General features: G+C 35.2%; 1 protein-coding gene across 4 annotated transcripts in view; it reads right to left on the bottom strand.

Annotated features, from left to right (window-relative positions):
• LOC133611410 (VPS10 domain-containing receptor SorCS1-like) overlaps positions 1–26812 on the bottom strand; it is a 358768-nt gene extending 331956 nt beyond the window's left edge. For all 4 annotated transcript variants that reach the window (XM_061968164.1, XM_061968155.1, XM_061968172.1 and 1 more), the window contains exon 1: positions 26267–26812. In XM_061968164.1, the coding sequence (XP_061824148.1) occupies positions 26267–26719 (453 nt within the window). In that variant the 5' untranslated portion in view covers positions 26720–26812. The remainder of the gene's footprint in view (positions 1–26266) is intronic.
• Positions 26813–27059: the final 247 nt, after the last annotated feature.

Genomic DNA, 27059 nt, shown 5'->3' with positions numbered 1-27059 from the left:
CAAATGGTTCAACAACATCCAAGACAAACAACAGCACAACTTTATCTCCTTTGATATCGAGGAATTTTACCCTTCCATCACGCAAGACCTACTGACTCAAGCACTAGACTTCGCCTCAGACTACGACTCAATCACAGGCAACGAAAGAAACATCATCATCCACGCAAAAAACTCCATTCTCATCCACAACAGTACACCATGGCAAAAAAAGAACAATGCAACATTTGACGTCACTATGGGAAGTTTTGACGGAGCAGAAACGTGCGAACTCGTTGGGAGTTTCCTCCTCTCCCAGCTCGCCAGCCTCAATCCGAACCTTGGTATTTACCGTGATGACGGACTGGCAGTGTGTCGCGCCTCGCCAAGGAGCAGCGAGAATACCAAGAAGCGCATATGCCAAATTTTCAAAGAGAACGGCCTACGGATCACGATTGAAGCCAACAAGCAAACCGTCAACTTCCTTGACGTCACTTTCAACCTGAGAAATAACAGCTACCAACCATTCACGAAACCCAACACAACACTCCAATACGTGCACCATGACAGCAACCACCCACCCACCACCACGAAAAGAATACCTACCAGAATCAATAAAAGGCTATCGATGCTGTCATCTAGCAAAGCTGAATTTGACCAAGCAACCCCCCCGTACCAAAAAGCCCTTGATGAAAGCGGATACAATTTCACCCTCACCTATGAACCCACGCCAGGAAACCAGCCAAAAAAAGAACAGAAAACGAAACGACATCATCTGGTACAACCCCCCATACAGCAAAAACGTCTCAACGAACATTGGACACAAATTCCTCAATCTGATTGACAAACACTTTCCCAAAGACAACATCCTAAGAAAAGTATTCAACAAGAACAACATTAAATTGAGCTACAGCTGCATGAACAATATACGACAAATCATCTCAAACCACAACAAAACAATTGCAAATGAGCCGTCGGCCCCCAGACAGAGCGACTCCAAAACCAACAAAGGCTGTAACTGTCGAAAGAAACCTGATTGCCCTCTCAACGGGGGGTGCTTACAAACATCAGTTGTCTACCAATCTAAGGTAACACGCAAGGACATTAACACATCCGACACATATGTAGGATTAACCGAGGGAGAGTTTAAAACCAGATGGAACAATCACAAGGCTTCTTTCAGGAACCAAAACCTGCGGAATACCACAGAACTCAGCAAACACATTTGGGACCTCAAAGACAATAATGTTGAATATTCAATAACATGGCAAATTCTTGCATCCAGCACACCTTACAATAGTGGTAATAAAAGATGCAACCTATGCTTGAAAGAGAAACTGTTTATTATTTACCGTCCAGACCTGTCATCCCTCAACAAGCGCAGCGAAATTGTAACAGCATGCCGCCACAGACGGAAACACCTCCTAGGTAACACATGAGCCAATCACCACGCCCCTACGCCAGCCTGTACCCACCCACTCTGTGCCCTATACAAACCATGGTATGTGAATGCTCCCATTAAAATCTCCTGATGATTGAGGGAACCCCCCTCATGAAACAGGCCTGTAGAGATGAAATAGTCTTGTGATTTTTTTCCCCACACATACATATATTGCGCTCTACTACGGTATCGAGCACTATTTTTTGGATAACCTTATTAAGACATATATATATATATATATATATATATATATATATATATATATATATATACATACATACACACATACATACAGTACATACATTTATATATATATATATATATATATATATATACGTATACATACATATACATACATATACATACATATACATATATATACATACATATACATATATATATATACATATATATATATATATATATATATATATATATATATATATATATATATATATATATATATATATATATATATATATATATATATATATGTATATATGTCTTAATAAGGTTATCCAAAAAAATAGTGCTCGATACCGTAGTAGAGCGCAATATATGTATGTGGGGGGAAAAAATCACAAGACTACTTCATCTCTACAGGCCTGTTTCATGAGGGGTTCCCTCAATCATCAGGAGATTTTAATAGAAGCATTCACATACCATGGTTTATATAGGGCACAGAGTGGGTGGGTACAGGCTGGCGTAGGGGCGTGGTGATTGGCTCATGTGTTACCTAGGAGGTGTTTCCGTCTGTGGCGGCATGCTGATACAATTTCGCTGCGCTTGTTGAGGGATGACAGGTCTGGACGGTAAATAATAAACAGTTTCTCTTTCAAGCATAGGTTGCATCTTTTATTACCACTATTGTAAGGTGTGCTGGATGCAAGAATTTGCCATGTTATTGAATATTCAACATTATTGTCTTTGAGGTCCCAAATGTGTTTGCTGAGTTCTGTAGTATTCCGCAGGTTTTGGTTCCTGAAAGAAGCCTTGTGATTGTTCCATCTGGTTTTAAACTCTCCCTCGGTTAATCCTACTTATGTGTCGGATGTGTTAATGTCCTTGCGTGCTACCTTAGATTGGTAAACAACTGATGTTTGTAAGCACCCCCCGTTGAGAGGGCAATCAGGTTTCTTGCGGCAGTCGCAGCCTTTGTTGGTTTTGGAGTCGTTCTGTCCGGGGGCCGACGGCTCATTTGCAATTGTTTTGTTGTGGTTTGAGATGATTTGTCGTATATTGTTCATGCAGCTGTAGCTCAATTTAATGTTGTTCTTGTTGAATACTTTTCTTAGGGTGTTGCCTTTGGGGAAGTGTTTGTCGATCAGAGTGAGGAATTTGTGGCCAATGTTAGTTGAGACGTTTTTGCTGTATGGGGGGGTTGTACCAGATGATGTTGTTTCGTTATATATATATATATATATATATATATATATAGATATATATATATCTACATCCTGAAAATATGCAAACAAAACTGTGTTTAGATAATTGATACTTCAAACTTGCATAAATATAACATGAATATAACATAACTTGGCTTCTGAGAGCTTCAAAATGTAATGAATAAAATGCTAACGTTGTTGATAAACAAGCAATTATTTTAATAATTAAATATGGTCATTTTAAATGAATTATTATGATCATTTAAAATCAATTATTTCAAATATGTTTATTTTAATGTATAATTCTATGGCTGGATGTAATAAGGAGTCAGAAAAAATACAAATAAAAACACAATTAATTTTGATGTTTTTAGCAAAATATAGTAAAAATGTATTTAGTTTTTTTTGTAATTAATAAATATATTTATTTTTAGGTAAGATAAACATAATAATACAATTTATCTCTAGTCTGGATGATTTAGTTCTTGTCACCCTGTCATTAAAAAAAAAAGGCTGTCCTCAATCAGGTCCGCATGGAGCTGGAGGGGGCGTGGCCTCCAGCTCCGGCTGAAAATCGGGAGATTTTTCAGGAGAGGCGCTGAATTTCGGGAGTCTGCCGGAAAATTCGGGAGGGTTGGCAAGTATGTCCTAATCACTTGGCCCGGTGTATCAAATCAAGCACTTAGGCATGGAGACTGTTTCTACAAATGTTTGTGAACGATTGGGAACTGTCCTAGGAACAAATCCAGTCGGGAAATTTCCTCGCTCCTAAATATTCCAAAATCAACTTTATTATAAGAAAAGTGAAGAGTTTGGGGAACAACAGCAACCCAGCCACCAAGTGGTAGGCCACATAAACTGACAGAGAGGGGTCGGCGGACGCTAAAGCGCATAGCGCAAAGACTTGTTGCACAGTCGGTCGCTACGGAGCTCCAAACCTTCCAATTAGCCCACGTACGGTACGCAGAGAGCTTCATGGAATAGGTTTCCATGGCCGAGCAGCTGCATCTAAGGCATACATCACCAAATTCCAATCAATCAATCAATGTTTACTAATATAGCCCTAAATCAGGAGTGTCTCGAAGGGCTGCACAAGCCACAACGGCATCCTCGGCTCAGATCCCACATCAGGGCAAGGAAAAACTCAACCCAACGGGACAATGAGAAACCTTGGAGGGGACCCCCCCATGGGCGACCAGTGCAATGGGCGTCGAGTGGATCTAGCATAATATTGTGAGAGTCCAGTCCATTGTGGATCTAACATAATATTGTGAGAGTCCAGTCCATAGTGGATCTAACATAATAGTGTGAGAGTCCAGTCCATAGTGGATCTAACATAATAGTGTGAGAGTCCAGTCCATAGTGAATCTAATATAATAGTGTCAGAGTCCAGTCCATAGTGGATCTAACATAATAGTGAGAGTCCAGTCCATAGTGGATCTAACATAATAGTGAGAGTCCAGTCCATAGTGGATCTAACATAATAGTGTGAGAGTCCAGTCCATAGTGAATCTAATATAATAGTGTCAGAGTCCAGTCCATAGTGGATCTAACATAATAGTGAGAGTCCAGTCCATAGTGGATCTAGCATAATAGTGAGAGTCCAGTCCATAGGGGATCTAACATAATAGTGTGAGAGTCCAGTCCATAGTGGATCTAACATAATAGTGAGAGTACAGTCCATAGTGGATCTAACATAATAGCTAGAGTCCAGTCCATAGTGGATCTAACATAATAGTGTGAGAGTCCAGTCCATAGTGGATCTAATATAATAGTGAGAGTCCAGTCCATAGTGAATCTAATATAATAGTGTGAGAGTCCAGTCCATAGTGGATCTAACATAATAGTGTGAGAGTCCAGTCCATAGTGGATCAAACATAATAGTGTGAGAGTCCAGTCCATAGTGGATCTAACATAATAGTGAGAGTCCAGTCCATAGTGGATCAAACATAATAGTGTGAAAGTCCAGTCCATAGTGGATCTAACATAATAGTGTGAGAGTCCAGTCCATAGTGGATCTAACATAAGAGTGAGAGTCCAGTCCATAGTGTATCTAACATAATAGTGTGAGTCCAGTCCATTGTGGATCTAACATAATAGTGTGAGAGTCCAGTCCATAGTGGATCTGACATGATAGTGTGAGAGTCCAGTCCATAGTGGATCTAACATAATAGTGAGAGTCCAGTCCATAGTGGATCTAACATAATAGTGAGAGAGTCCGGTCCATAGTGGATCTAACATAATAGTGTGAGAGTCCAGTCCATAGTGGATCTAACATAATAGTGAGAGTCCAGTCCATAGTGGATCTAACATAATAATGTGAGAGTCCAGTCCATAGTGGATCTAACATAATAGTGAGAGTCCAGTCCATAGTGGATCTAGCATAATAGTGAGAGTCCAGTCCATAGTGGATCTAATATAATAGTGAGAGTCCAGTCCATAGTGGATCTAACATAATAGTGAGAGAGTCCAGTCCATAGTGGATCTAACATAATAGTGAGAGTCCAGTCCATAGTGGATCTAACATAATAGTGAGAGTCCAGTCCATAGTGGATCTAACATGATAGTGAGAGTCCAGTCAACACGCTGTAGTGAGGGTGACGTGCACGCTGTAGTGAGGGTGACGTACACGCTGTAGTGAGGGTGACATACACGCTGTAGTGAGGGTGACGTACACGCTGTAGTGAGGGTGACGTGCACGCTGTAGTGAGGGTGACGTAAACGCTGTAGTGAGAGTGACGTATACGCTGTAGTGAGGGTGACGTATACGCTGTAGTGAGGGTGACGTGCACGCTGTAGTGAGAGTGACGTATACGCTGTAGTGAGAGTGACGTATACGCTGTAGTGAGGGTGACGTGCACGCTGTAGTGAGAGTGACGTATACGCTGTAGTGAGAGTGACGTATACGCTGTAGTGAGGGTGACGTGCACGCTGTAGTGAGGGTGACGTACACGCTGTAGTGAGAGTGACGTATGGGTGAGGGTGACGTACACGCTGTAGTAGTGACATATACGCTGTAGTGAGGGTGACGTACACGCTGTAGCGAGGGTGACGTGTACGCTGTAGTAAGGGTGATGTGCACACAGTAGTGAGGGTGACGTGCACGCTGTAGTGAGGGTGACGTATACGCTGTAGTGAGAGTGACGTACACGCTGTAGTGAGAGTGACGTACACGCTGTAGTGAGAGTGACGTACACGCTGTAGTGAGAGTGACGTATACGCTGTAGTGAGAGTGACGTATACGCTGTAGTGAGGGTGACGTGCACGCTGTAGTGAGGGTGACGTACACGCTGTAGTGAGGGTGACGTACACGCTGTAGTGAGGGTGACGTACACGCTGTAGTGAGGGTGACGTGCACGCTGTAGTGAGGGTGACGTAAACGCTGTAGTGAGAGTGACGTATACGCTGTAGTGAGGGTGACGTGCACGCTGTAGTGAGAGTGACGTATACGCTGTAGTGAGAGTGACGTATACGCTGTAGTGAGGGTGACGTGCACGCTGTAGTGAGGGTGACGTACACGCTGTAGTGAGAGTGACGTATACGCTGTAGGGAGGGTGACGTACACTCTGTAGTGAGGGTGACGTGCACGCTGTAGTGAGAGTGACGTATGGGTGAGGGTGACGTACACGCTGTAGTAGTGACGTATACGCTGTAGTGAGGGTGACGTACACGCTGTAGCGAGGGTGACGTGTACGCTGTAGTAAGGGTGATGTGCACACAGTAGTGAGGGTGACGTGCACGCTGTAGTGAGGGTGACGTACACGCTGTAGTGAGGGTGACGTGCACGCTGTAGTGAGGGTGACGTACACGCTGTAGTGAGGGTGACGTGCACGCTGTAGTGAGGGTGATGTACACGCTGTAGTGAGGGTGACGTACACGCTGTAGTGAAGGTGATGTGCACGCTGTAGTGAGGGTGACGTACACGCTGTAGTGAGAGTGACGTATACGCTGTAGGGAGGGTGACGTACACTCTGTAGTGAGGGTGACGTGCACGCTGTAGTGAGAGTGACGTATGGGTGAGGGTGACGTACACGCTGTAGTAGTGACGTATACGCTGTAGTGAGGGTGACGTACACGCTGTAGCGAGGGTGACGTACACGCTGTAGTGAGGGTGACGTGCACGCTGTAGTGAGGGTGACGTGTACGCTGTAGTAAGGGTGATGTGCACACAGTAGTGAGGGTGACGTGCACGCTGTAGTGAGGGTGACATATACGCTGTAGTGAGAGTGACGTACACGCTGTAGTGAGAGTGACGTACACGCTGTAGTGAGAGTGACGTATGGGTGAGGGTGACGTACACGCTGTAGTAGTGACGTATACGCTGTAGTGAGGGTGACGTACACGCTGTAGCGAGGGTGACGTGTACGCTGTAGTAAGGGTGATGTGCACACAGTAGTGAGGGTGACGTGCACGCTGTAGTGAGGGTGACATATACGCTGTAGTGAGAGTGACGTACACGCTGTAGTGAGAGTGACGTACACGCTGTTGTGAGAGTGACGTACACGCTGTAGTGAGAGTGACGTATACGCTGTAGTGAGGGTGACGTGCACGCTGTAGTGAGAGTGACGTATACGCTGTAGTGAGAGTGACGTATACGCTGTAGTGAGGGTGACGTGCACGCTGTAGTGAGAGTGATGTATACGCTGTAGTGAGAGTGACGTATACGCTGTAGTGAAGGTGACGTACACGCCATAGCGAGGGTGACGTGCACGCTGTAGTGAGGGTGACGTATTTGCTATAGAGAGGGTGACGTGCACGCTGTAGTGATGGTGACGTACATGCTGTAGTGAGGGTGACGTACACGCTGTAGTGAGGGTGACGTACACGCTGTAGTGAGAGTGACGTATACGCTGTAGTGAGGGTGACGTACGCGCTGTAGTGAGGGTGACTTACACGCTGTAGTGAGGGTGACGTACACGCTGTAGTGAGGGTGACGTGCACGCTGTAGTGAGGGTGAAAAGTCTATTAGTGGTTAAGAGGATCGGCTGCTTGGATTATTTGTGGAAGAAGAAGGAGGGGAAAAAAACCAGAATATTCTGCTGAGCCGCAACATCACCTTTATCTATACGATTGATTTGATTCTGCAGAGAGACTACGTGGCAGCTTTTGTGCCATCAACATCTCTGGGGTTTGTTGAATTATTAAACACACATCATCACCGCAGACGCCATGGCAGCACCGTCACGACTTGGACTATGGTGCAGTAAACTGCATGCATTGTTTTCCCCAGGTGCAATAGAAACGGACCGGACATGGCGTGAAGGTAAATACATGTTTTCATTTATCCATCAAAAGTGCAAACAAAAGGCGCGCACAAGGCGGAGAACAAACTTGGATAAGAAACAAAAACTACCACAAAGGCAAAACTATGGACATGAAACAAAAGACACAGAATACATTAAAACTTACTTGGAAAGAAAAGAGCAGGGCAGCATGAACTATGAAATGAACTGACGCAGTAAACCTGGCCTGAAGTAGTAAACCTGGCCTGAAACAGAGTGATACATAACCAGAGTGATGACGCCAGGCCGACCGCCCGCCAACTACAAGCTTAAATAATAAAGTCTTGATTAACAACAGGTGCGTGAGTCTCATGAGGACAGGTGAAAACTAATGGGTCGCCATGGTGACAAAACAAGGGAGTGAAAAAACAGGAACTACGGAGTTTTAACATAACTAAACAAAACATGATCCCAAGACATGACAAGCAGAGTGATACATAACCAGTACACACACGTAGAGGCATTGTCTGCAAAGTTCATGGTCATTGTCAGGTGGTCATATTTAACAAGGTGTAATTGGTGTTGTTGTGGTTAGCACCTCGGCTATTTGGCCCGCCACATTTTATGTAGTCCGCAACATTTTTATTTAATTTCATACAGTCCGCAACATTATTTTATTCGGCCCGCCACATCATTTTATGTGATACATCACTTAATTTTTTTTTTGGTCCGCCCCATGATTTTATTTGGCCCGCCACATTTTTGGTAGTCCACAACATTTTATGTAGTCCGCACATTTTTATTTAATTGTATACAGTCCGCAACATTATTTTATTTGGCCCGCCATGTCATTTTGTTTGGTCCGCCACATCCTTTTATTTGGCTTGCCACATTTTATGTAGTCCGCAATATTTTATGTAGTCCGCAACATTTTTATTTAATTTTATACAGTCCGCAACATTATTTTATTTGGCCCGCCATGTCATTTTATGTGGTGCACCACATCATTTTATTTGCCCAGCCACATCATTTTGTTTGGTCCGCCACATCATTTTATATAGTCTGCCACATCATTTTATGTGGTCCGCCACATCATTTTATGTGGTCCGCCACATCATTTTATGTGGTCCGCCACATTTTTATTTAATTTTATGTGGTCTGCCACTTCATTTTAAGTGGCCCACAATGTCATTTTATGTGGTCCGTTACATTATTTTAAGTAGTCCGCAACATTTTTTTTTTAATTTTATGTGGCCCGGCATGTGATTGTATTCGGCCCGCCACATCATTTTATGTTGTACATCACTTAATTTTTTTTTGGGTCCGCCACATCATTTTATTTGGCCAATTTTATGTAGTCCGCAACATTTGTATTTAATTTTATGTGGCCCACCACATCATTTTATGTGGCCCACCACATCATTTTATGTAGTCCGCAACATTTTTATTTAATTCCATACAGTCCGCAACATTATTTTAATAAGCCCGCCACATAATTTTATGTGATACATCACTTAATTTTTTTTTTGGTCTGCCACATTATTTTATTTGGCCCACCAGATTTTATGTAGTCCACAACATTTTATGTAGTCCGCACATTTTTATTTAATTTTATACAGTCCGCGACATTATTTTATTTGGCCCGCCATGTCATTTTGTTTGGGTCCGCCACATCATTTTATTTGGCTCGCCACATTTTATGTAGTCTGCAATATTTTATGTAGTCCGCAACATTTTTATTTAATTTTATACAGTCCGCAACATTATTTTATTCGGCCCGCCATGTCATTTTATGTGGTGCACCACATCATTTTATTTGGCCAGCCACATCATTTTGTTTGGTCCGCCACATCATTTTATAAAGTCTGCCACATCGTTTTATGTGGGCCGCCACATCATTTTATGTGGTCCGCCACATCATTTTATGTGGTCCGCACATTTTTATTTAATTTTATACAGTCCGCAACATTATTTTATTTGGCCCGCCATATCATTTTGTTTGGTCCGCCACATCATTTTATTTGGCTCGCCACATTTTATGTAGTCCGCAACATTTTTATTTAATTTTATACAGTCCGCAACATTGTTTTATTTGGCCCGCCACGGCATTTTATGTGGTGCACCACATCATTTTATTTGGCCAGCCACATCATTTTGTTTGGTCCGCCAAATCATTTTATATAGTCTGCCACATCATTTTATGTGGTCCGCCACATCATTTTATGGGGTCCGCCACATTTTTATTTAATTTTATGTGGTCTGCCACTTCATTTTATGTGGCCCACAATGTCATTTTATGTGGTCAGTTACATCATTTTAAGTAGTCCGCAACATTTTTTTTTTAATTTTATGTGGCCCGGCATGTGATTGTATTCGGCCCGCCACATCATTTTATGTTGTACATCACTTAATTTTTTTTTGGGTCCGCCACATCATTTTATTTGGCCAATTTTATGTAGTCCGCAACATTTGTATTTAATTTTATGTGGCCCACCACATCATTTTATGTGGCCCACCACATCATTTTATGTAGTCCGCAACATTTTTATTTAATTCCATACAGTCCGCAACATTATTTTAATAAGCCCGCCACATAATTTTATGTGATACATCACTTAATTTTTTTTTTGGTCTGCCACATTATTTTATTTGGCCCACCAGATTTTATGTAGTCCACAACATTTTATGTAGTCCGCACATTTTTATTTAATTTTATACAGTCCGCGACATTATTTTATTTGGCCCGCCATGTCATTTTGTTTGGGTCCGCCACATCATTTTATTTGGCTCGCCACATTTTATGTAGTCCGCAATATTTTATGTAGTCCGCAACATTTTTATTTAATTTTATACAGTCCGCAACATTATTTTATTCGGCCCGCCATGTCATTTTATGTGGTGCACCACATCATTTTATTTGGCCAGCCACATCATTTTGTTTGGTCCGCCACATCATTTTATATAGTCTGCCACATTTTATGTAGTCCGCAACATTTTATGTAGTCTGCAACATTTTTATTTAATTTTATACAGTCCGCAACATTATTTTATTTGGCCCGCCACATCATTTTATGTGGTCCACCACATTTTGTATTTAATTTTATGTGGTTTGCCACATCATTTTATGTGGCACGTCACTTAATTTTTGGTCCGCCACTTGATTTTATTTGGCCCACCATATCATTTTATGTGGTCCGCTACATCATTTTATGTAGTCCGCAATATTTTTATTTAATTTTATGTGGCCCGACATGTGATTTTATTTGCCCCGCACATAATTTTATGTGGTACATGGCTTCATTTTTTTTTTGGTCGCCCACATGATTTTATTTGGCCCGCCACATTTTATGTAGTCCGCAACATTTTTATTTAATTTCATACAGTCCGCAACATTATTTTATTTGGCCCGCTACATCATTTTATGTGATACATCACTTAATTTTTTTTTTGGTCTGCCACCTTATTTTATTTGGCCCACCAGATTTTATGTAGTCCACAACATTTTATGTAGTCCGCACATTTTTATTTAATTTTATACAGTCCGCGACATTATTTTATTTGGCCCGCCATGTCATTTTGTTTGGGTCCGCCACATCATTTTATTTGGCTCGCCACATTTTATGTAGTCCGCAATATTTTATGTAGTCCGCAACATTTTTATTTAATTTTATACAGTCCGCAACATTATTTTATTCGGCCCGCCATGTCATTTTATGTGGTGCACCACATCATTTTATTTGGCCAGCCACATCATTTTATGTGGTCCGCCACATTTTATGTAGTCCGCAACATTTTATGTAGTCTGCAACATTTGTATTTAATTTTATACAGTTTGCAACATTATTTTATTTGGCCCGCCACATCATTTTATGTGGTCCGCCACATTTGTATTTCATTTTATGTGGTTTGCCACATCATTTTATGTGGCACGTCACTTAATTTTTGGTCCGCCACTTGATTTTATTTGGCCCACCATGTCATTTTATGTGGTCCGCTACATCATTTTATGTAGTCCGCAATATTTTTATTTAATTTTATGTGGCCCGACATGTGATTTTATTTGCCCCGCACATAATTTTATGTGGTACATGGCTTCATTTTTTTTTTGGTCGCCCACATGATTTTATTTGGCCCGCCACATTTTATGTAGTCCGCAACATTTTTATTTTATTTCATACAGTCCGCAACATTATTTTATTTGGCCCGCCACATCATTTTATGTGATACATCACTTAAATTTTTTTTTGGTCTGCCCCATGATTTTATTTGGCCCGCCACATCCTTTTATGTGATACATCACTTAATTTTTTTGTTGGTCCGCCCCATGATTTTATTTGGCCCGCCACATTTTTGGTAGTCCACAACATTTTATGTAGTCCGCACATTTTTATTTAATTGTATACAGTCCGCAACATTATTTTATTTGGCCTGCCATGTCATTTTGTTTGGTCCGCCACATCCTTTTATTTGGCTTGCCACATTTTATGTAGTCCGCAATATTTTATGTAGTCCGCAACATTTTTATTTAATTTTATACAGTCCGCAACATTATTTTATTCGGCCCGCCATGTCATTTTATGTGGTGCACCACATCATTTTATTTGGCCAGCCACATCATTTTGTTTGGTCCGCCACATCATTTTATAAAGTCTGCCACATCGTTTTATGTGGGCCGCCACATCATTTTATGTGGTCCGCCACATCATTTTATGTGGTCCGCACATTTTTATTTAATTTTATACAGTCCGCAACATTATTTTATTTGGCCCGCCATATCATTTTGTTTGGTCCGCCACATCATTTTATTTGGCTCGCCACATTTTATGTAGTCCGCAACATTTTTATTTAATTTTATACAGTCCGCAACATTGTTTTATTTGGCCCGCCATGTCATTTTATGTGGTGCACCACATCATTTTTTTTGGCCAGCCACCTCATTTTGTTTGGTCCGCCACATCATTTTATATAGTCTGCCACATCATTTTCTGTGGTCCGCCACATCATTTTCTGTGGTCCGCCACATCATTTTATGTGGTCCGCCACATTTTTATTTAATTTTATGTGGTCTGCCACATCATTTTACGTGGCCCACAATGTCATTTTATGTGGTCCGTTACATCATTTTAAGTAGTCCGCAACATTTTTTTTTTAATTTTATGTGGCCCGGCATGTGATTGTATTCGGCCCGCCACATCATTTTATGTTGTACATCACTTAATTTTTTTTTTGGTCCGCCACATCATTTTATTTGGCCAATTTTATGTAGTCCGCAACATTTGTATTTAATTTTATGTGGCCCACCACATCATTTTATGTGGCCCACCACATCATTTTATGTGGTACGCCACATTTATATTTAATTTTATGTGGCCCACCATGTAATTTTATGTGGCCCACCACATCATTTTATGTGGTATGCCACATTTTTATTTAATTTTACATGGCCCACCATGTCATTTTATGTGGTCCGTTACATCATTTTAAGTAGTCCGCAATATATATATTTTTATTTTATGTGGCCCGACATGTGATTGTATTCAGCCTGCCATATCATTTTATGTTGTACATCACTTAATTTTATTTGGCCCGCCACATCATTTTATGCAGTCCACAACAGCAAGCTATGATGCATTCACAGACCCCTGGAATTATGAGTATCAATAGTACAACACAAACGTCGCTTTTTGAAGGTTTTCTATGTTTTGTATTTGTATGTTCCTTATTTCTTAATGCATTACTTAGTTATTCAATTTATATAATTGAAGTATTTCGATGACCGTAAATTCCCGGACTATACTTTTGTTCTACGCTTTGAACCCTGCGGCTTATAAAACTGTGCAGCTATTTTTGTGGATTTTTCGGCCATAATAACAGTTTTCAGAAAAAAACAAAAAAATATGTGTTATTGTTTGTGCTATGGCGCCATCTTTTGGACAAGTTTGCTCACTACAGGTGACTTCAAAAACTTCAAACAGCTTTTGTGAGTTTTACAATATAACTAAAACTCACCATACTTACTAAACAGTGTGATATCTGGAGGAGCGTTGCCATGAATTATGGTACGAGCTATCGTAATGCAACCAAGTGAGCGTCGTTAGCATGAAATAATATGCTAACAAGTTTGCCAGTGTTTGTGTTAGCATTATTAACTTGCAATGACATTATTTTTGTATTATTTCAGTTTTGTACATTCACCAAAACATACCACTGTTTTTTATGGTGAAAAAAACCCAACACCTCAAAAAAAAAAAAAAAAAAAAATAAGTAGTACTTTTCCCACTTACCTTGCTTATTAATTAATATGTTGTAAAAAAAAAATAAAAAATGAAAAATAAAAAAAATAAACACCGTAAATTTAACATTAAAATTTTTGGTGAACATTTTTTTTACTATAAAAAAAACAGTGGTACTGTTTATTAATTAATATGTTGTAAAAAAAATAAAAAATAAATAAATAAATAAATTAAAAAAACAGCACACAAAATTTGGGCGTTTTAGCCGCCATTCGTTTACTGTTAAAAAAAAACAGTGTTACTGTTTTTCCGTTTATCGCAATATTTTATATTTTATGACTCAGTTGTCAGTTTTTAAAGTGTATGGAATATCAACAGTATGTATGTCATAATCAAATGAAAATAATAATAATTTATTTAAAAAAAAAATCAAAATAAATTAAATAATAAATAAAAAGTACATAAAATATTAGTACTTTTTTCCCACTTATCTTGCTTAATATGTTTAAAAAATATAAACAAATAAATAAATAAATAAATAAAAAACATTGTAAATTTAACATTACAATTCTGGCAACTAAGCTGAACTTGTTTTACTGTAAAAAACAAACAAACAAAAAAACAGTGGTACTGTTTTTCCGTTTATTTTATTTATTTTTAAATGTGCATTTTTTTTCTGTCAAAATTAAAAGAAAGAATGCATTTAGTAAAAAAAAAAATTAAAAAAAATAAAGTATTTTATCGAAACACATTTTTTCCAGGCTTTTGCGGGCCACATAGAATGATGTGGCAGGCCGGAACTGGCCCCCGGGCCTTGAGTTTGACACCCGTGCTGTAAAGGGAAAAACGGTACCACTGTTTGTAATGGTAAAAAATAAATGTTATAAAAAATTTAAAATAAATAAAATAATAAATGAAAAGTACATAAAATAATAGTACTTTTTTTCCACTTGTTTTACTGTAAAAAAAAAAACAGTGGTACTGTTTTTCAGTTTATCGTAATATTTTATGACTGAGTGTATATTCCATACATACTGTATGAAATATATATGTATGTCATAATGAAATGCATAGGAAAATGCTTTTTTTTTTTTTTTTGCTGTTTCAAGCGGCCATAACTGCCATGTGGCCCTCAATAAAATTTTATGGTGAAAAAAAACCTAGCACCTCAAAAAATAAAAAAATAAATAGAAAGTAGTATTTTTTTTTTCCACTTACCTTGCTTATTAATTAATATGTTGTAAAAAAATTTAAAAAAAAAAAAAAAAAACAGCACACAAAATTTGGGCGTTTTAGCCACCATTTGTGTACTGTTAAAAAAAACAGTGTTACTGTTTTTCTGTTTATCGCAATATTTTATATTTTATGACTGAGTTGTCAGTTTTTAAAGTGTATGGAATATATACAGTATATATATATGTCATAATCAAATGCATAGGAAAATTCTTTTATTTTTTTTTTAATCTAATTGGCATAATCAGATAATATTAAAGTTTAAAATGTGCATTTTTTTCTGTCAAAATCAAAAGAAGGAATGCTTTTAATAATAAAAAAATAAAAATAAAATAATTTTTAAAAGTATTTTATCGAAGCCTAATTTTTCCAGGCTTTCGTGGGTTACATAGAATGATGTGGCGGGTGAGAAGTGGCCCCCGGGGCCTTGAGTTTGACACCTGTGCTATAACGAGAAAAACATACCACTGTTTTTTATGGTGGAAAAAAAAACTAGCACCTCAAAAAATAAAAAAATAAATAGAAAGTAGTATTTTTTTTTCCACTTACCTTGCTTATTAATTAATATGTTGTAAAAAATAAAAAAAAATAAAAAATTAAATAAGAAAAAAACAGTACACAAAATTCTGCCGTTTTAGCCGCCATTTGTTTACTGTTAAAAAAAAACAGTGTTACTGTTTTTCTGTTTATCGCAATATTTTATATTTTATGACTGAGTTGTCAGTTTTTAAAGTGTATGGAATATATACAGTATATATATATGTCATAATCAAATGCATAGGACATTTCTTTTTTTAATATAATTGGCATGATCAGATAATATTAAAGTTTAAAATGTGCATTTTTTTCTGTCAAAATCAAAAGAAGGAATGCTTTTAATAATAAAAAATAAGAAAAAAAATAAGAAAAAAAAGTATTTTATCAAAGCCTAATTTTTCCAGGCTTTCGCGGGCCACATAGAAGGATGTGGCGGGCCAGAAGTGGCCCCCGGGGCCTTGAGTTTGACACCTGTGCTATAACAAGAAAAACACTGTTTTTTATGGTGAAAAAAAACCTAGCACCTCAAAAAATAAAAAAATAAAAAGAAAGTAGTAATTTTTTTTCCACTTGCCTTTTTTTATTAATTAATATGTTGTAAAAAATACAAAAAAAAACAGTACACAAAATTCGGGCGTTTTAGCCACCATTTGTTTACTGTTAAAAAAAACAGTGTTACTGTTTTTCTGTTTATCGCAATATTTTATATTTTATGACTGAGTTGTCAGTTTTTAAAGTGTATGGAATGTATACAGTATATATATATGTCATAATCAAATATCATATATGTCATAATCAAATGCATAGGAAAATTCAGTTTTTAAAGTGTATGGAATATATACAGTATATATATATGTCATAATCAAATGCATAGGAAAATTATTTTCTTTTTTTTTTAATCTAATTGGCATAATCAGATAATATTAAAGTTTAAAATGTGCATTTTTTTCTGTCAAAATCAAAAGAAGGAATGCTTTTAATAATAAAAAAAAAAAATAATAATAATTTTAAAAAGTATTTTATCGAAGCCTAATTTTTCCAGGCTTTCGCGGGTTACATAGAAGGATGTGGCGGGCCAGAAGTGGCCCCCGGGGCCTTGAGTTTGACACCGGTGCTATAACGAGAAAAACACTGTTTTTTATGGTGAAAAAAAACCTAGCACCTCAAAAAATAAAAAAATAAAAAGAAAGTAGTAATTTTTTTCTCCACTTACCTTGCTTATTAATTAATATGTTGTAAAATAATTAAAAAAAAAAAAAAAAAAAAAAATTTAATAAGAAAAAAACAGCCATTTGTTTACTGTTAAAAAAAACAGTGTTACTGTTTTTCTGTTTATCGCAATATTTTATATTTTATGACTGAGTTGTCAGTTTTTAAAGTGTATGGAATATATACAGTATGTATATATGTCATAATCAAATGCATAGGAAAATTATTTTCTTTTTTTTTTAATCTAATTGGCATAATCAGATAATATTAAAGTTCAAAATGTGCATTTTTTTTCTATCAAAATCAAAAGAAGGAATGCAATTAATAAAAAAAATAAAATAAAAAAAGTATTTTTTTCGAAACCTAATTTTTCCTGGCTTTCGCGGGCCACATAGAAGGACGTGGCGGGCCAGAAGTGGCCCCCGGGGCCTTGAGTTTGACACCTGTGCTATAACAAGCAAAACACTGTTTTTTATGGTGGAAAAAAACCTAGCACCACAAAAAATAAAAAAATAAAAAGAAAGTAGTAATTTTTTTCTCCACTTACCTTGCTTATTAATTAATATGTTGTAAAAAATAAAAAAAAATAAAAATAAAAAAAACAGTACACAAAATTCTGGCGTTTTAGCCGCCATTTGTTAAATGTTAAAAAAAAAACAGTGTTACTGTTTTTCTGTTTATCGCAATATTTTATATTTTATGACTGAGTTGTCAGTTTTTAAAGTGTATGGAATATATACAGTATATATGTATGTCATAATCAAATGCATAGGAAAAAAAAAATTTTTTTTTTTTTTTATCTAATTGGCATAATCAGATAATATTAAAGTTTAAAATGTGCATTTTTTTCTGTCAAAATCAAAAGAAGGAATGCTTTTAATAATAAAAAATAATAATAATAATAATTTAAAAAAGGATTTTATCGAAGCCTAATTTTTCCAGGCTTTCGCGGGTTACATAGAATGATGTGGCGGGCCAGAAGTGGCCCCCGGGGCCTTGAGTTTGACACCTGTACTATAACAAGAAAAACATACCACTGTTTTTTATGGTGAAAAAAAACCTAGCACCTCAAAAAATAAAAAAATAAAAAGAAAGTAGTAATTTTTTTCTCCACTTACCTTGCTTATTAATTAATATGTTGTAAAAAATAAAAAAAAAATAAAAAAAAAAAACAGTACACAAAATTCTGGCGTTTTAGCCGCCATTTGTTAAATGTTAAAAAAAAAACAGTGTTACTGTTTTTCTGTTTATCGCAATATTTTATATTTTATGACTGAGTTGTCAGTTTTTAAAGTGTATGGAATATATACAGTATATATATATGTCATAACCAAATACATAGGAAAATCATTTACTTTTTTTAAATCTAATTGGCATAATCAGATAATATTAAAGTTTAAAATGTGCATTTTTTTTTCTATCAAAATCAAAAGAAGGAATGCAATTAATAAAAAAAAATAAAATAAAATAAAAATAAATGTATTTTTTCGAAACCTAATTTTTCCTGGCTTTCGCGGGTCACATAGAAGGACGTGGCGGGCCAGAAGTGGCCCCCGGGCCTTGAGTTTGACACCTGTGCTATAACGAGAAAAACACTGTTTTTTATGGTGAAAAAAAACCTAGCACCTCAAAAAATAAAAAAATAAAAAGAAAGTAGTAATTTTTTTCTCCACTTACCTTGCTTATTAATTAATATGTTGTAAAAATTTAAAAAAAAAAAAAAAAAAAAACAGTACACAAAATTCTGGCGTTTTAGCCGCCATTTGTTAAATGTTAAAAAAAAACAGTGTTACTGTTTTTCTGTTTATCGCAATATTTTATATTTTATGACTGAGTTGTCAGTTTTTAAAGTGTATGGAATATATACAGTATATATATATGTCATAACCAAATACATAGGAAAATCATTTACTTTTTTTAAATCTAATTGGCATAATCAGATAATATTAAAGTTTAAAATGTGCCCTTTATTTTTATGTCAAAATCAAAAGAAGGAATGCAATTAATAGAAAAAAAAATAATAAAAAAAAGTAAAAAAAAAAGTATTTTATCGAAACCTAATTTTTCCAGGCTTTCGCGGGTTACATAGAATGATGTGGCGGGCCATAAGTGGCCCCCGGGGCCTTGAGTTTGACACCTGTGCTATAACGAGAAAAACATACCACTGTTTTTTATGGTGGAAAAAAAAACTAGCACCTCAAAAAATAAAAAAAATAAATAGAAAGTAGTATTTTTTTTTCCACTTGCCTTGCTTATTAATTAATATGTTGTAAAAAATTAAAAAATATATATAATAAAATAAAAAAAACAGCACACAAAATTTGGGCGTTTTAGCCGCCATTTGTTTACTGTTAAAAAAAACAGTGTTACTGTTTTTCTGTTTATCGCAATATTTTATATTTTATGACTGAGTTGTCAGTTTTTAAAGTGTATGGAATATATACAGTATGTATATATGTCATAATCAAATGCATAGGAAAATTATTTTCTTTTTTTTTTAATCTAATTGGCATAATCAGATAATATTAAAGTTTAAAATGTGCATTTTTTTCTGTCAAAATCAAAAGAAGGAATGCTTTTAATAATACAAAAATAAAATAAAATAATTAAAAAAAGTATTTTATCGAAGCCTAATTTTTCCAGGCTTTCGCGGGTTACATAGAATGGATGTGGCGGGCCATAAGTGGCCCCCGGGGCCTTGAGTTTGACACCTGTGCTATAACGAGAAAAACACTGTTTTTTATGGTGAAAAAAAACCTAGCACCTCAAAAAATAAAAAAATAAAAAGAAAGTAGTAATTTTTTTCTCCACTTACCTTGCTTATTAATTAATATGTTGTAAAAAAAAAAAAAAAAAAAAAAAAAAAAAAAATTTAAATAAGAAAAAAACAGCCATTTGTTTACTGTTAAAAAAAAACAGTGTTACTGTTTTCCTGTTTATCGCAATATTTTATATTTTATGACTGAGTTGTCAGTTTTTAAAGTGTATGGAATATATACAGTATATATATATGTCATAACCAAATACATAGGAAAATCATTTACTTTTTTAAAATCTAATTGGCATAATCAGATAATATTAAAGTTTAAAATGTGCATTTTTTCCTGTCAAAATCAAAACAAGGAATGCTTTTAATAATAAAAAAAATAAAATAAAATAATTAAAAAAAGGATTTTATCGAAGCCTAATTTTTCCAAGCTTTCGCGGGTTACATAGAATGATGTGGCGGACCATAAGTGGCCCCCGGGGCCTTGAGTTTGACACCTGTGCTATAACGAGAAAAACATACCACTGTTTTTTATGGTGGAAAAAAAAACTAGCACCTCAAAAAATAAAAAAATAAAAAGAAAGTGGTATTTTTTTTCCACTTACCTTGCTTATTAATTAATATGTTGTAAAAAATATTTAAAAAAACAAATTAAATAAGAAAAAAACAGCCATTTGTTTACTGTTAAAAAAAACAGTGTTACTGTTTTTCTGTTTATCGCAATATTTTATATTTTATGACTGAGTTGTCAGTTTTTAAAGTGTATGGAATATATACAGTATATATATATGTCATAACCAAATACATAGGAAAATCATTTACTTTTTTTAAATCTAATTGGCATAATCAGATAATATTAAAGTTTAAAATGTGCCCTTTATTTTTATGTCAAAATCAAAAGAAGGAATGCAATTAATAGAAAAAAAAATAATAAAAAAAAGTAAAAAAAAAAGTATTTTATCGAAACCTAATTTTTCCAGGCTTTCGCGGGTTACATAGAATGATGTGGCGGGCCATAAGTGGCCCCCGGGGCCTTGAGTTTGACACCTGTGCTATAACGAGAAAAACATACCACTGTTTTTTATGGTGGAAAAAAAAACTAGCACCTCAAAAAATAAAAAAAATAAATAGAAAGTAGTATTTTTTTTTCCACTTGCCTTGCTTATTAATTAATATGTTGTAAAAAATTAAAAAATATATATAATAAAATAAAAAAAACAGCACACAAAATTTGGGCGTTTTAGCCGCCATTTGTTTACTGTTAAAAAAAACAGTGTTACTGTTTTTCTGTTTATCGCAATATTTTATATTTTATGACTGAGTTGTCAGTTTTTAAAGTGTATGGAATATATACAGTATGTATATATGTCATAATCAAATGCATAGGAAAATTATTTTCTTTTTTTTTTAATCTAATTGGCATAATCAGATAATATTAAAGTTTAAAATGTGCATTTTTTTCTGTCAAAATCAAAAGAAGGAATGCTTTTAATAATACAAAAATAAAATAAAATAATTAAAAAAAGTATTTTATCGAAGCCTAATTTTTCCAGGCTTTCGCGGGTTACATAGAATGGATGTGGCGGGCCATAAGTGGCCCCCGGGGCCTTGAGTTTGACACCTGTGCTATAACGAGAAAAACACTGTTTTTTATGGTGAAAAAAAACCTAGCACCTCAAAAAATAAAAAAATAAAAAGAAAGTAGTAATTTTTTTCTCCACTTACCTTGCTTATTAATTAATATGTTGTAAAAAAAAAAAAAAAAAAAAAAAAAAAAAAAATTTAAATAAGAAAAAAACAGCCATTTGTTTACTGTTAAAAAAAAACAGTGTTACTGTTTTCCTGTTTATCGCAATATTTTATATTTTATGACTGAGTTGTCAGTTTTTAAAGTGTATGGAATATATACAGTATATATATATGTCATAACCAAATACATAGGAAAATCATTTACTTTTTTAAAATCTAATTGGCATAATCAGATAATATTAAAGTTTAAAATGTGCATTTTTTCCTGTCAAAATCAAAACAAGGAATGCTTTTAATAATAAAAAAAATAAAATAAAATAATTAAAAAAAGGATTTTATCGAAGCCTAATTTTTCCAAGCTTTCGCGGGTTACATAGAATGATGTGGCGGACCATAAGTGGCCCCCGGGGCCTTGAGTTTGACACCTGTGCTATAACGAGAAAAACATACCACTGTTTTTTATGGTGGAAAAAAAAACTAGCACCTCAAAAAATAAAAAAATAAAAAGAAAGTGGTATTTTTTTTCCACTTACCTTGCTTATTAATTAATATGTTGTAAAAAATATTTAAAAAAACAAATTAAATAAGAAAAAAACAGCCATTTGTTTACTGTTAAAAAAAACAGTGTTACTGTTTTTCTGTTTATCGCAATATTTTATATTTTATGACTGAGTTGTCAGTTTTTAAAGTGTATGGAATATATACAGTATATATATATGTCATAACCAAATACATAGGAAAATCATTTACTTTTTTTAAATCTAATTGGCATAATCAGATAATATTAAAGTTTAAAATGTGCCCTTTATTTTTATGTCAAAATCAAAAGAAGGAATGCAATTAATAGAAAAAAAAATAATAAAAAAAAGTAAAAAAAAAAGTATTTTATCGAAACCTAATTTTTCCAGGCTTTCGCGGGTTACATAGAATGATGTGGCGGGCCATAAGTGGCCCCCGGGGCCTTGAGTTTGACACCTGTGCTATAACGAGAAAAACATACCACTGTTTTTTATGGTGGAAAAAAAAACTAGCACCTCAAAAAATAAAAAAAATAAATAGAAAGTAGTATTTTTTTTTCCACTTGCCTTGCTTATTAATTAATATGTTGTAAAAAATTAAAAAATATATATAATAAAATAAAAAAAACAGCACACAAAATTTGGGCGTTTTAGCCGCCATTTGTTTACTGTTAAAAAAAACAGTGTTACTGTTTTTCTGTTTATCGCAATATTTTATATTTTATGACTGAGTTGTCAGTTTTTAAAGTGTATGGAATATATACAGTATGTATATATGTCATAATCAAATGCATAGGAAAATTATTTTCTTTTTTTTTTAATCTAATTGGCATAATCAGATAATATTAAAGTTTAAAATGTGCATTTTTTTCTGTCAAAATCAAAAGAAGGAATGCTTTTAATAATACAAAAATAAAATAAAATAATTAAAAAAAGTATTTTATCGAAGCCTAATTTTTCCAGGCTTTCGCGGGTTACATAGAATGGATGTGGCGGGCCAGACGTGGCCCCCGGGGCCTTGAGTTTGACACCTGTGCTATAACGAGAAAAACACTGTTTTTTATGGTGAAAAAAAACCTAGCACCTCAAAAAATAAAAAAATAAAAAGAAAGTAGTAATTTTTTTCTCCACTTACCTTGCTTATTAATTAATATGTTGTAAAAAAAAAAAAAAAAAAAAAAAAAAAAAAAATTTAAATAAGAAAAAAACAGCCATTTGTTTACTGTTAAAAAAAAACAGTGTTACTGTTTTCCTGTTTATCGCAATATTTTATATTTTATGACTGAGTTGTCAGTTTTTAAAGTGTATGGAATATATACAGTATATATATATGTCATAACCAAATACATAGGAAAATCATTTACTTTTTTAAAATCTAATTGGCATAATCAGATAATATTAAAGTTTAAAATGTGCATTTTTTCCTGTCAAAATCAAAACAAGGAATGCTTTTAATAATAAAAAAAATAAAATAAAATAATTAAAAAAAGGATTTTATCGAAGCCTAATTTTTCCAAGCTTTCGCGGGTTACATAGAATGATGTGGCGGACCATAAGTGGCCCCCGGGGCCTTGAGTTTGACACCTGTGCTATAACGAGAAAAACATACCACTGTTTTTTATGGTGGAAAAAAAAACTAGCACCTCAAAAAATAAAAAAATAAAAAGAAAGTGGTATTTTTTTTCCACTTACCTTGCTTATTAATTAATATGTTGTAAAAAATATTTAAAAAAACAAATTAAATAAGAAAAAAACAGCCATTTGTTTACTGTTAAAAAAAACAGTGTTACTGTTTTTCTGTTTATCGCAATATTTTATATTTTATGACTGAGTTGTCAGTTTTTAAAGTGTATGGAATATATACAGTATATCTATATGTCATAATCAAATGCATAGGAAAATTATTTTTTTTTTTTAAATCTAATTGGCATAATCAGATAATATTAAAGTTCAAAATGTGCATTTTTTTTCTATCAAAATCAAAAGAAGGAATGCAATTAATAAAAAAAATAAAATAAAAAAAGTAAAAAAAGTATTTTTTCGAAACCTAATTTTTCCAGGCTTTCGCGGGCCACACAGAAGGATGTGGCGGGCCAGACGTGGCCCCCGGGCCTTGAGTTTGACACCTGTGCTATAACGAGAAAAACATACCACTTTTTTTTATGGTGGAAAGAAAAACTAGCACCTCAAAAAATAAAAAAATAAATAGAAAGTAGTATTTTTTTTTCCACTTACCTTGCTTATTAATTAATATGTTGTAAAAAATTTAAAAAATATATATAATAAAATTAAAAAAAACAGCACACAAAATTCAGCCGTTTTAGCCGCCATTTGTTTACTGTAAAAAAAAACAGTGTTACTGTTTTTCTGTTTATCGCAATATTTTATATTTTATGACTGAGTTGTCAGTTTTTAAAGTGTATGGAATATATACAGTATATATATATGTCATAACCAAATACATAGGAAAATCATTTACTTTTTTTTAATCTAATTGGCATAATCAGATAATATTAAAGTTCAAAATGTGCATTTTTTTCTGTCAAAATCAAAAGAAGGAATGCTTTTAATAATAATAAAAAAAAATAATAATAATTCAAAAAAGGATTTTATCGAAGCCTAATTTTTCCAGGCTTTCGCGGGTTACATAGAATGATGTGGCGGGCCAGAAGTGGCCCCCGGGGCCTTGAGTTTGACACCTGTGCTATAACAAGAAAAACACTGTTTTTTATGGTGAAAAAAAACCTAGCACCTCAAAAAATTAAAAAATAAAAAGAAAGTAGTAATTTTTTTCTCCACTTACCTTGCTTATTAATTAATATGTTGTAAAAAAAAATTTTTTTAAAAATTTAAAAAAAAAAAACAGCACACAAAATTTGGGCGTTTTAGCCGCCATTTGTTAAATGTTAAAAAAAAAACAGTGTTACTGTTTTTCTGTTTATCGCAATATTTTATATTTTATGACTGAGTTGTCAGTTTTTAAAGTGTATGGAATATATACAGTATATATATATATATATATGTCATAATCAAATGCATAGGACATTTCTTTTTTTAATCTAATTGGCATAATCAGATAATATTAAAGTTTAAAATGTGCATTTTTTTCTGTCAAAATCAAAAGAAGGAATGCTTTTAATAATAAAAAAAAATAAGAAAAAAAAGTATTTTATCAAAGCCTAATTTTTCCAGGTTTTCGCGGGCCACATAGAAGGACGTGGCGGGCCAGAAGTGGCCCCCGGGGCCTTGAGTTTGACACCTGTGCTATAACAAGAAAAACATTGTTTTTTATGGTGAAAAAAAACCTAGCACCACAAAAAATAAAAAAATAAAAAGAAAGTAGTAATTTTTTTTCCACTTGCCTTGCTTATTAATTAATATGTTGTAAAAAATAAAAAAAATAAAAATAAAAAAAACAGTACACAAAATTCTGGCGTTTTAGCCGCCATTTGTTAAATGTTAAAAAAAAAACCAGTGTTACTGTTTTTCTGTTTATCGCAATATTTTATATTTTATGACTGAGTTGTCAGTTTTTAAAGTGTATGGAATATATACAGTATATATATATGTCATAATCAAATGCATAGGAACATTTTTTTTTTTTTTATCTAATTGGCATAATCAGATAATATTAAAGTTTAAAATGTGCCCTTTATTTTTATGTCAAAATCAAAAGAAGGAATGCTTTTAATAATAAAAAAAAATAAGAAAAAAAAGTATTTTATCAAAGCCTAATTTTTCCAGGTTTTCGCGGGCCACATAGAAGGATGTGGCGGGCCAGAAGTGGCCCCCGGGCCTTGAGTTTGACACCTGTGTATTAGCTGATCATTTTAAAGATCGATGTTTTGCATATTTTAACTCCACTTAGGCAATCTGGTTTAAAAAAAAAATAAAATAAAAAAAGTGTTTCTCACTGAGGAAAGCGAGCAGACACACTGCGTCAAAATCCGAGCAGGTCCGTGCGTAAATTCCACTAAGCGCATTAAAGAGACTCACGCTGCTGTTGTGGCCGGACCAGTGCACCATGGCCTGGTTGTGCGCCGTGTCGCCGGCCAGGGCGAACGTGGAGCTGGCCAGCTGGACCTCCTCCTGCTCGGAAGCCTCCAAATCCGACCAAGTCTCCGCGTCTCTCCGCGTCCGAACCGTCTCCGCCTCGGTCCGACCCGCCTGGTTTTGGCGGGAAACTTTTGCGTGACCTTCCCACTCGGGCCAACTTTCTCCCGCCTCGCGCTCGCTCGTTAATCCGCCAAAGCTCCCCGCCGGGAGCGCGCCAAAATGCGCCAAATCCTGCGGCGCGCGGGGGTCCCGGGGGGGCGCGCCGATGTGCGCCACCTGGCCCCGGGGAGCGGGCTTCGCGTCCGGCTTAGTCCCGGCGTCCAGCGTGGAAGTTAGGGAGATCCACGCGGAGGAGAAGACCACCAAAAGGCAGAAGGCGAATCGCGGCGCCATCGCGGGCGAGGACCCCCCCACGCTCACTCCAAATATGAAGGCTTCATGTTTCGCGGGAGGGCAACAGTGGTGCGTTTGTGTGTCATCACCTGGAGGAGCCGAGCCGGTGACTGCGCGGGAGGAGGGGCGGTGCAGAGGGTTGCTCCTGATGTGCGAGAGAGGAGGAGCAAACATGAGAGCCGAGTCCCGTCACGTCAACCTGGCAAGGAAGTAACATGAAAAGGTTGCGTTCACTCCACGAGTCAATTTCTGTTGTTTTTTTTTCGGGCCCTGAACGTCACACGTGTGTCAATGTCTTTATTAGTGTAAAGTGGACAATCTGTTTTTAAATCAATCCCAG

This window comes from Nerophis lumbriciformis, linkage group LG02 (assembly GCF_033978685.3).
Source record: "Nerophis lumbriciformis linkage group LG02, RoL_Nlum_v2.1, whole genome shotgun sequence".
Classification (NCBI taxonomy): Eukaryota; Metazoa; Chordata; class Actinopteri; order Syngnathiformes; family Syngnathidae; genus Nerophis; species Nerophis lumbriciformis.
This window is presented reverse-complemented; position numbering and strand designations above follow the sequence as displayed.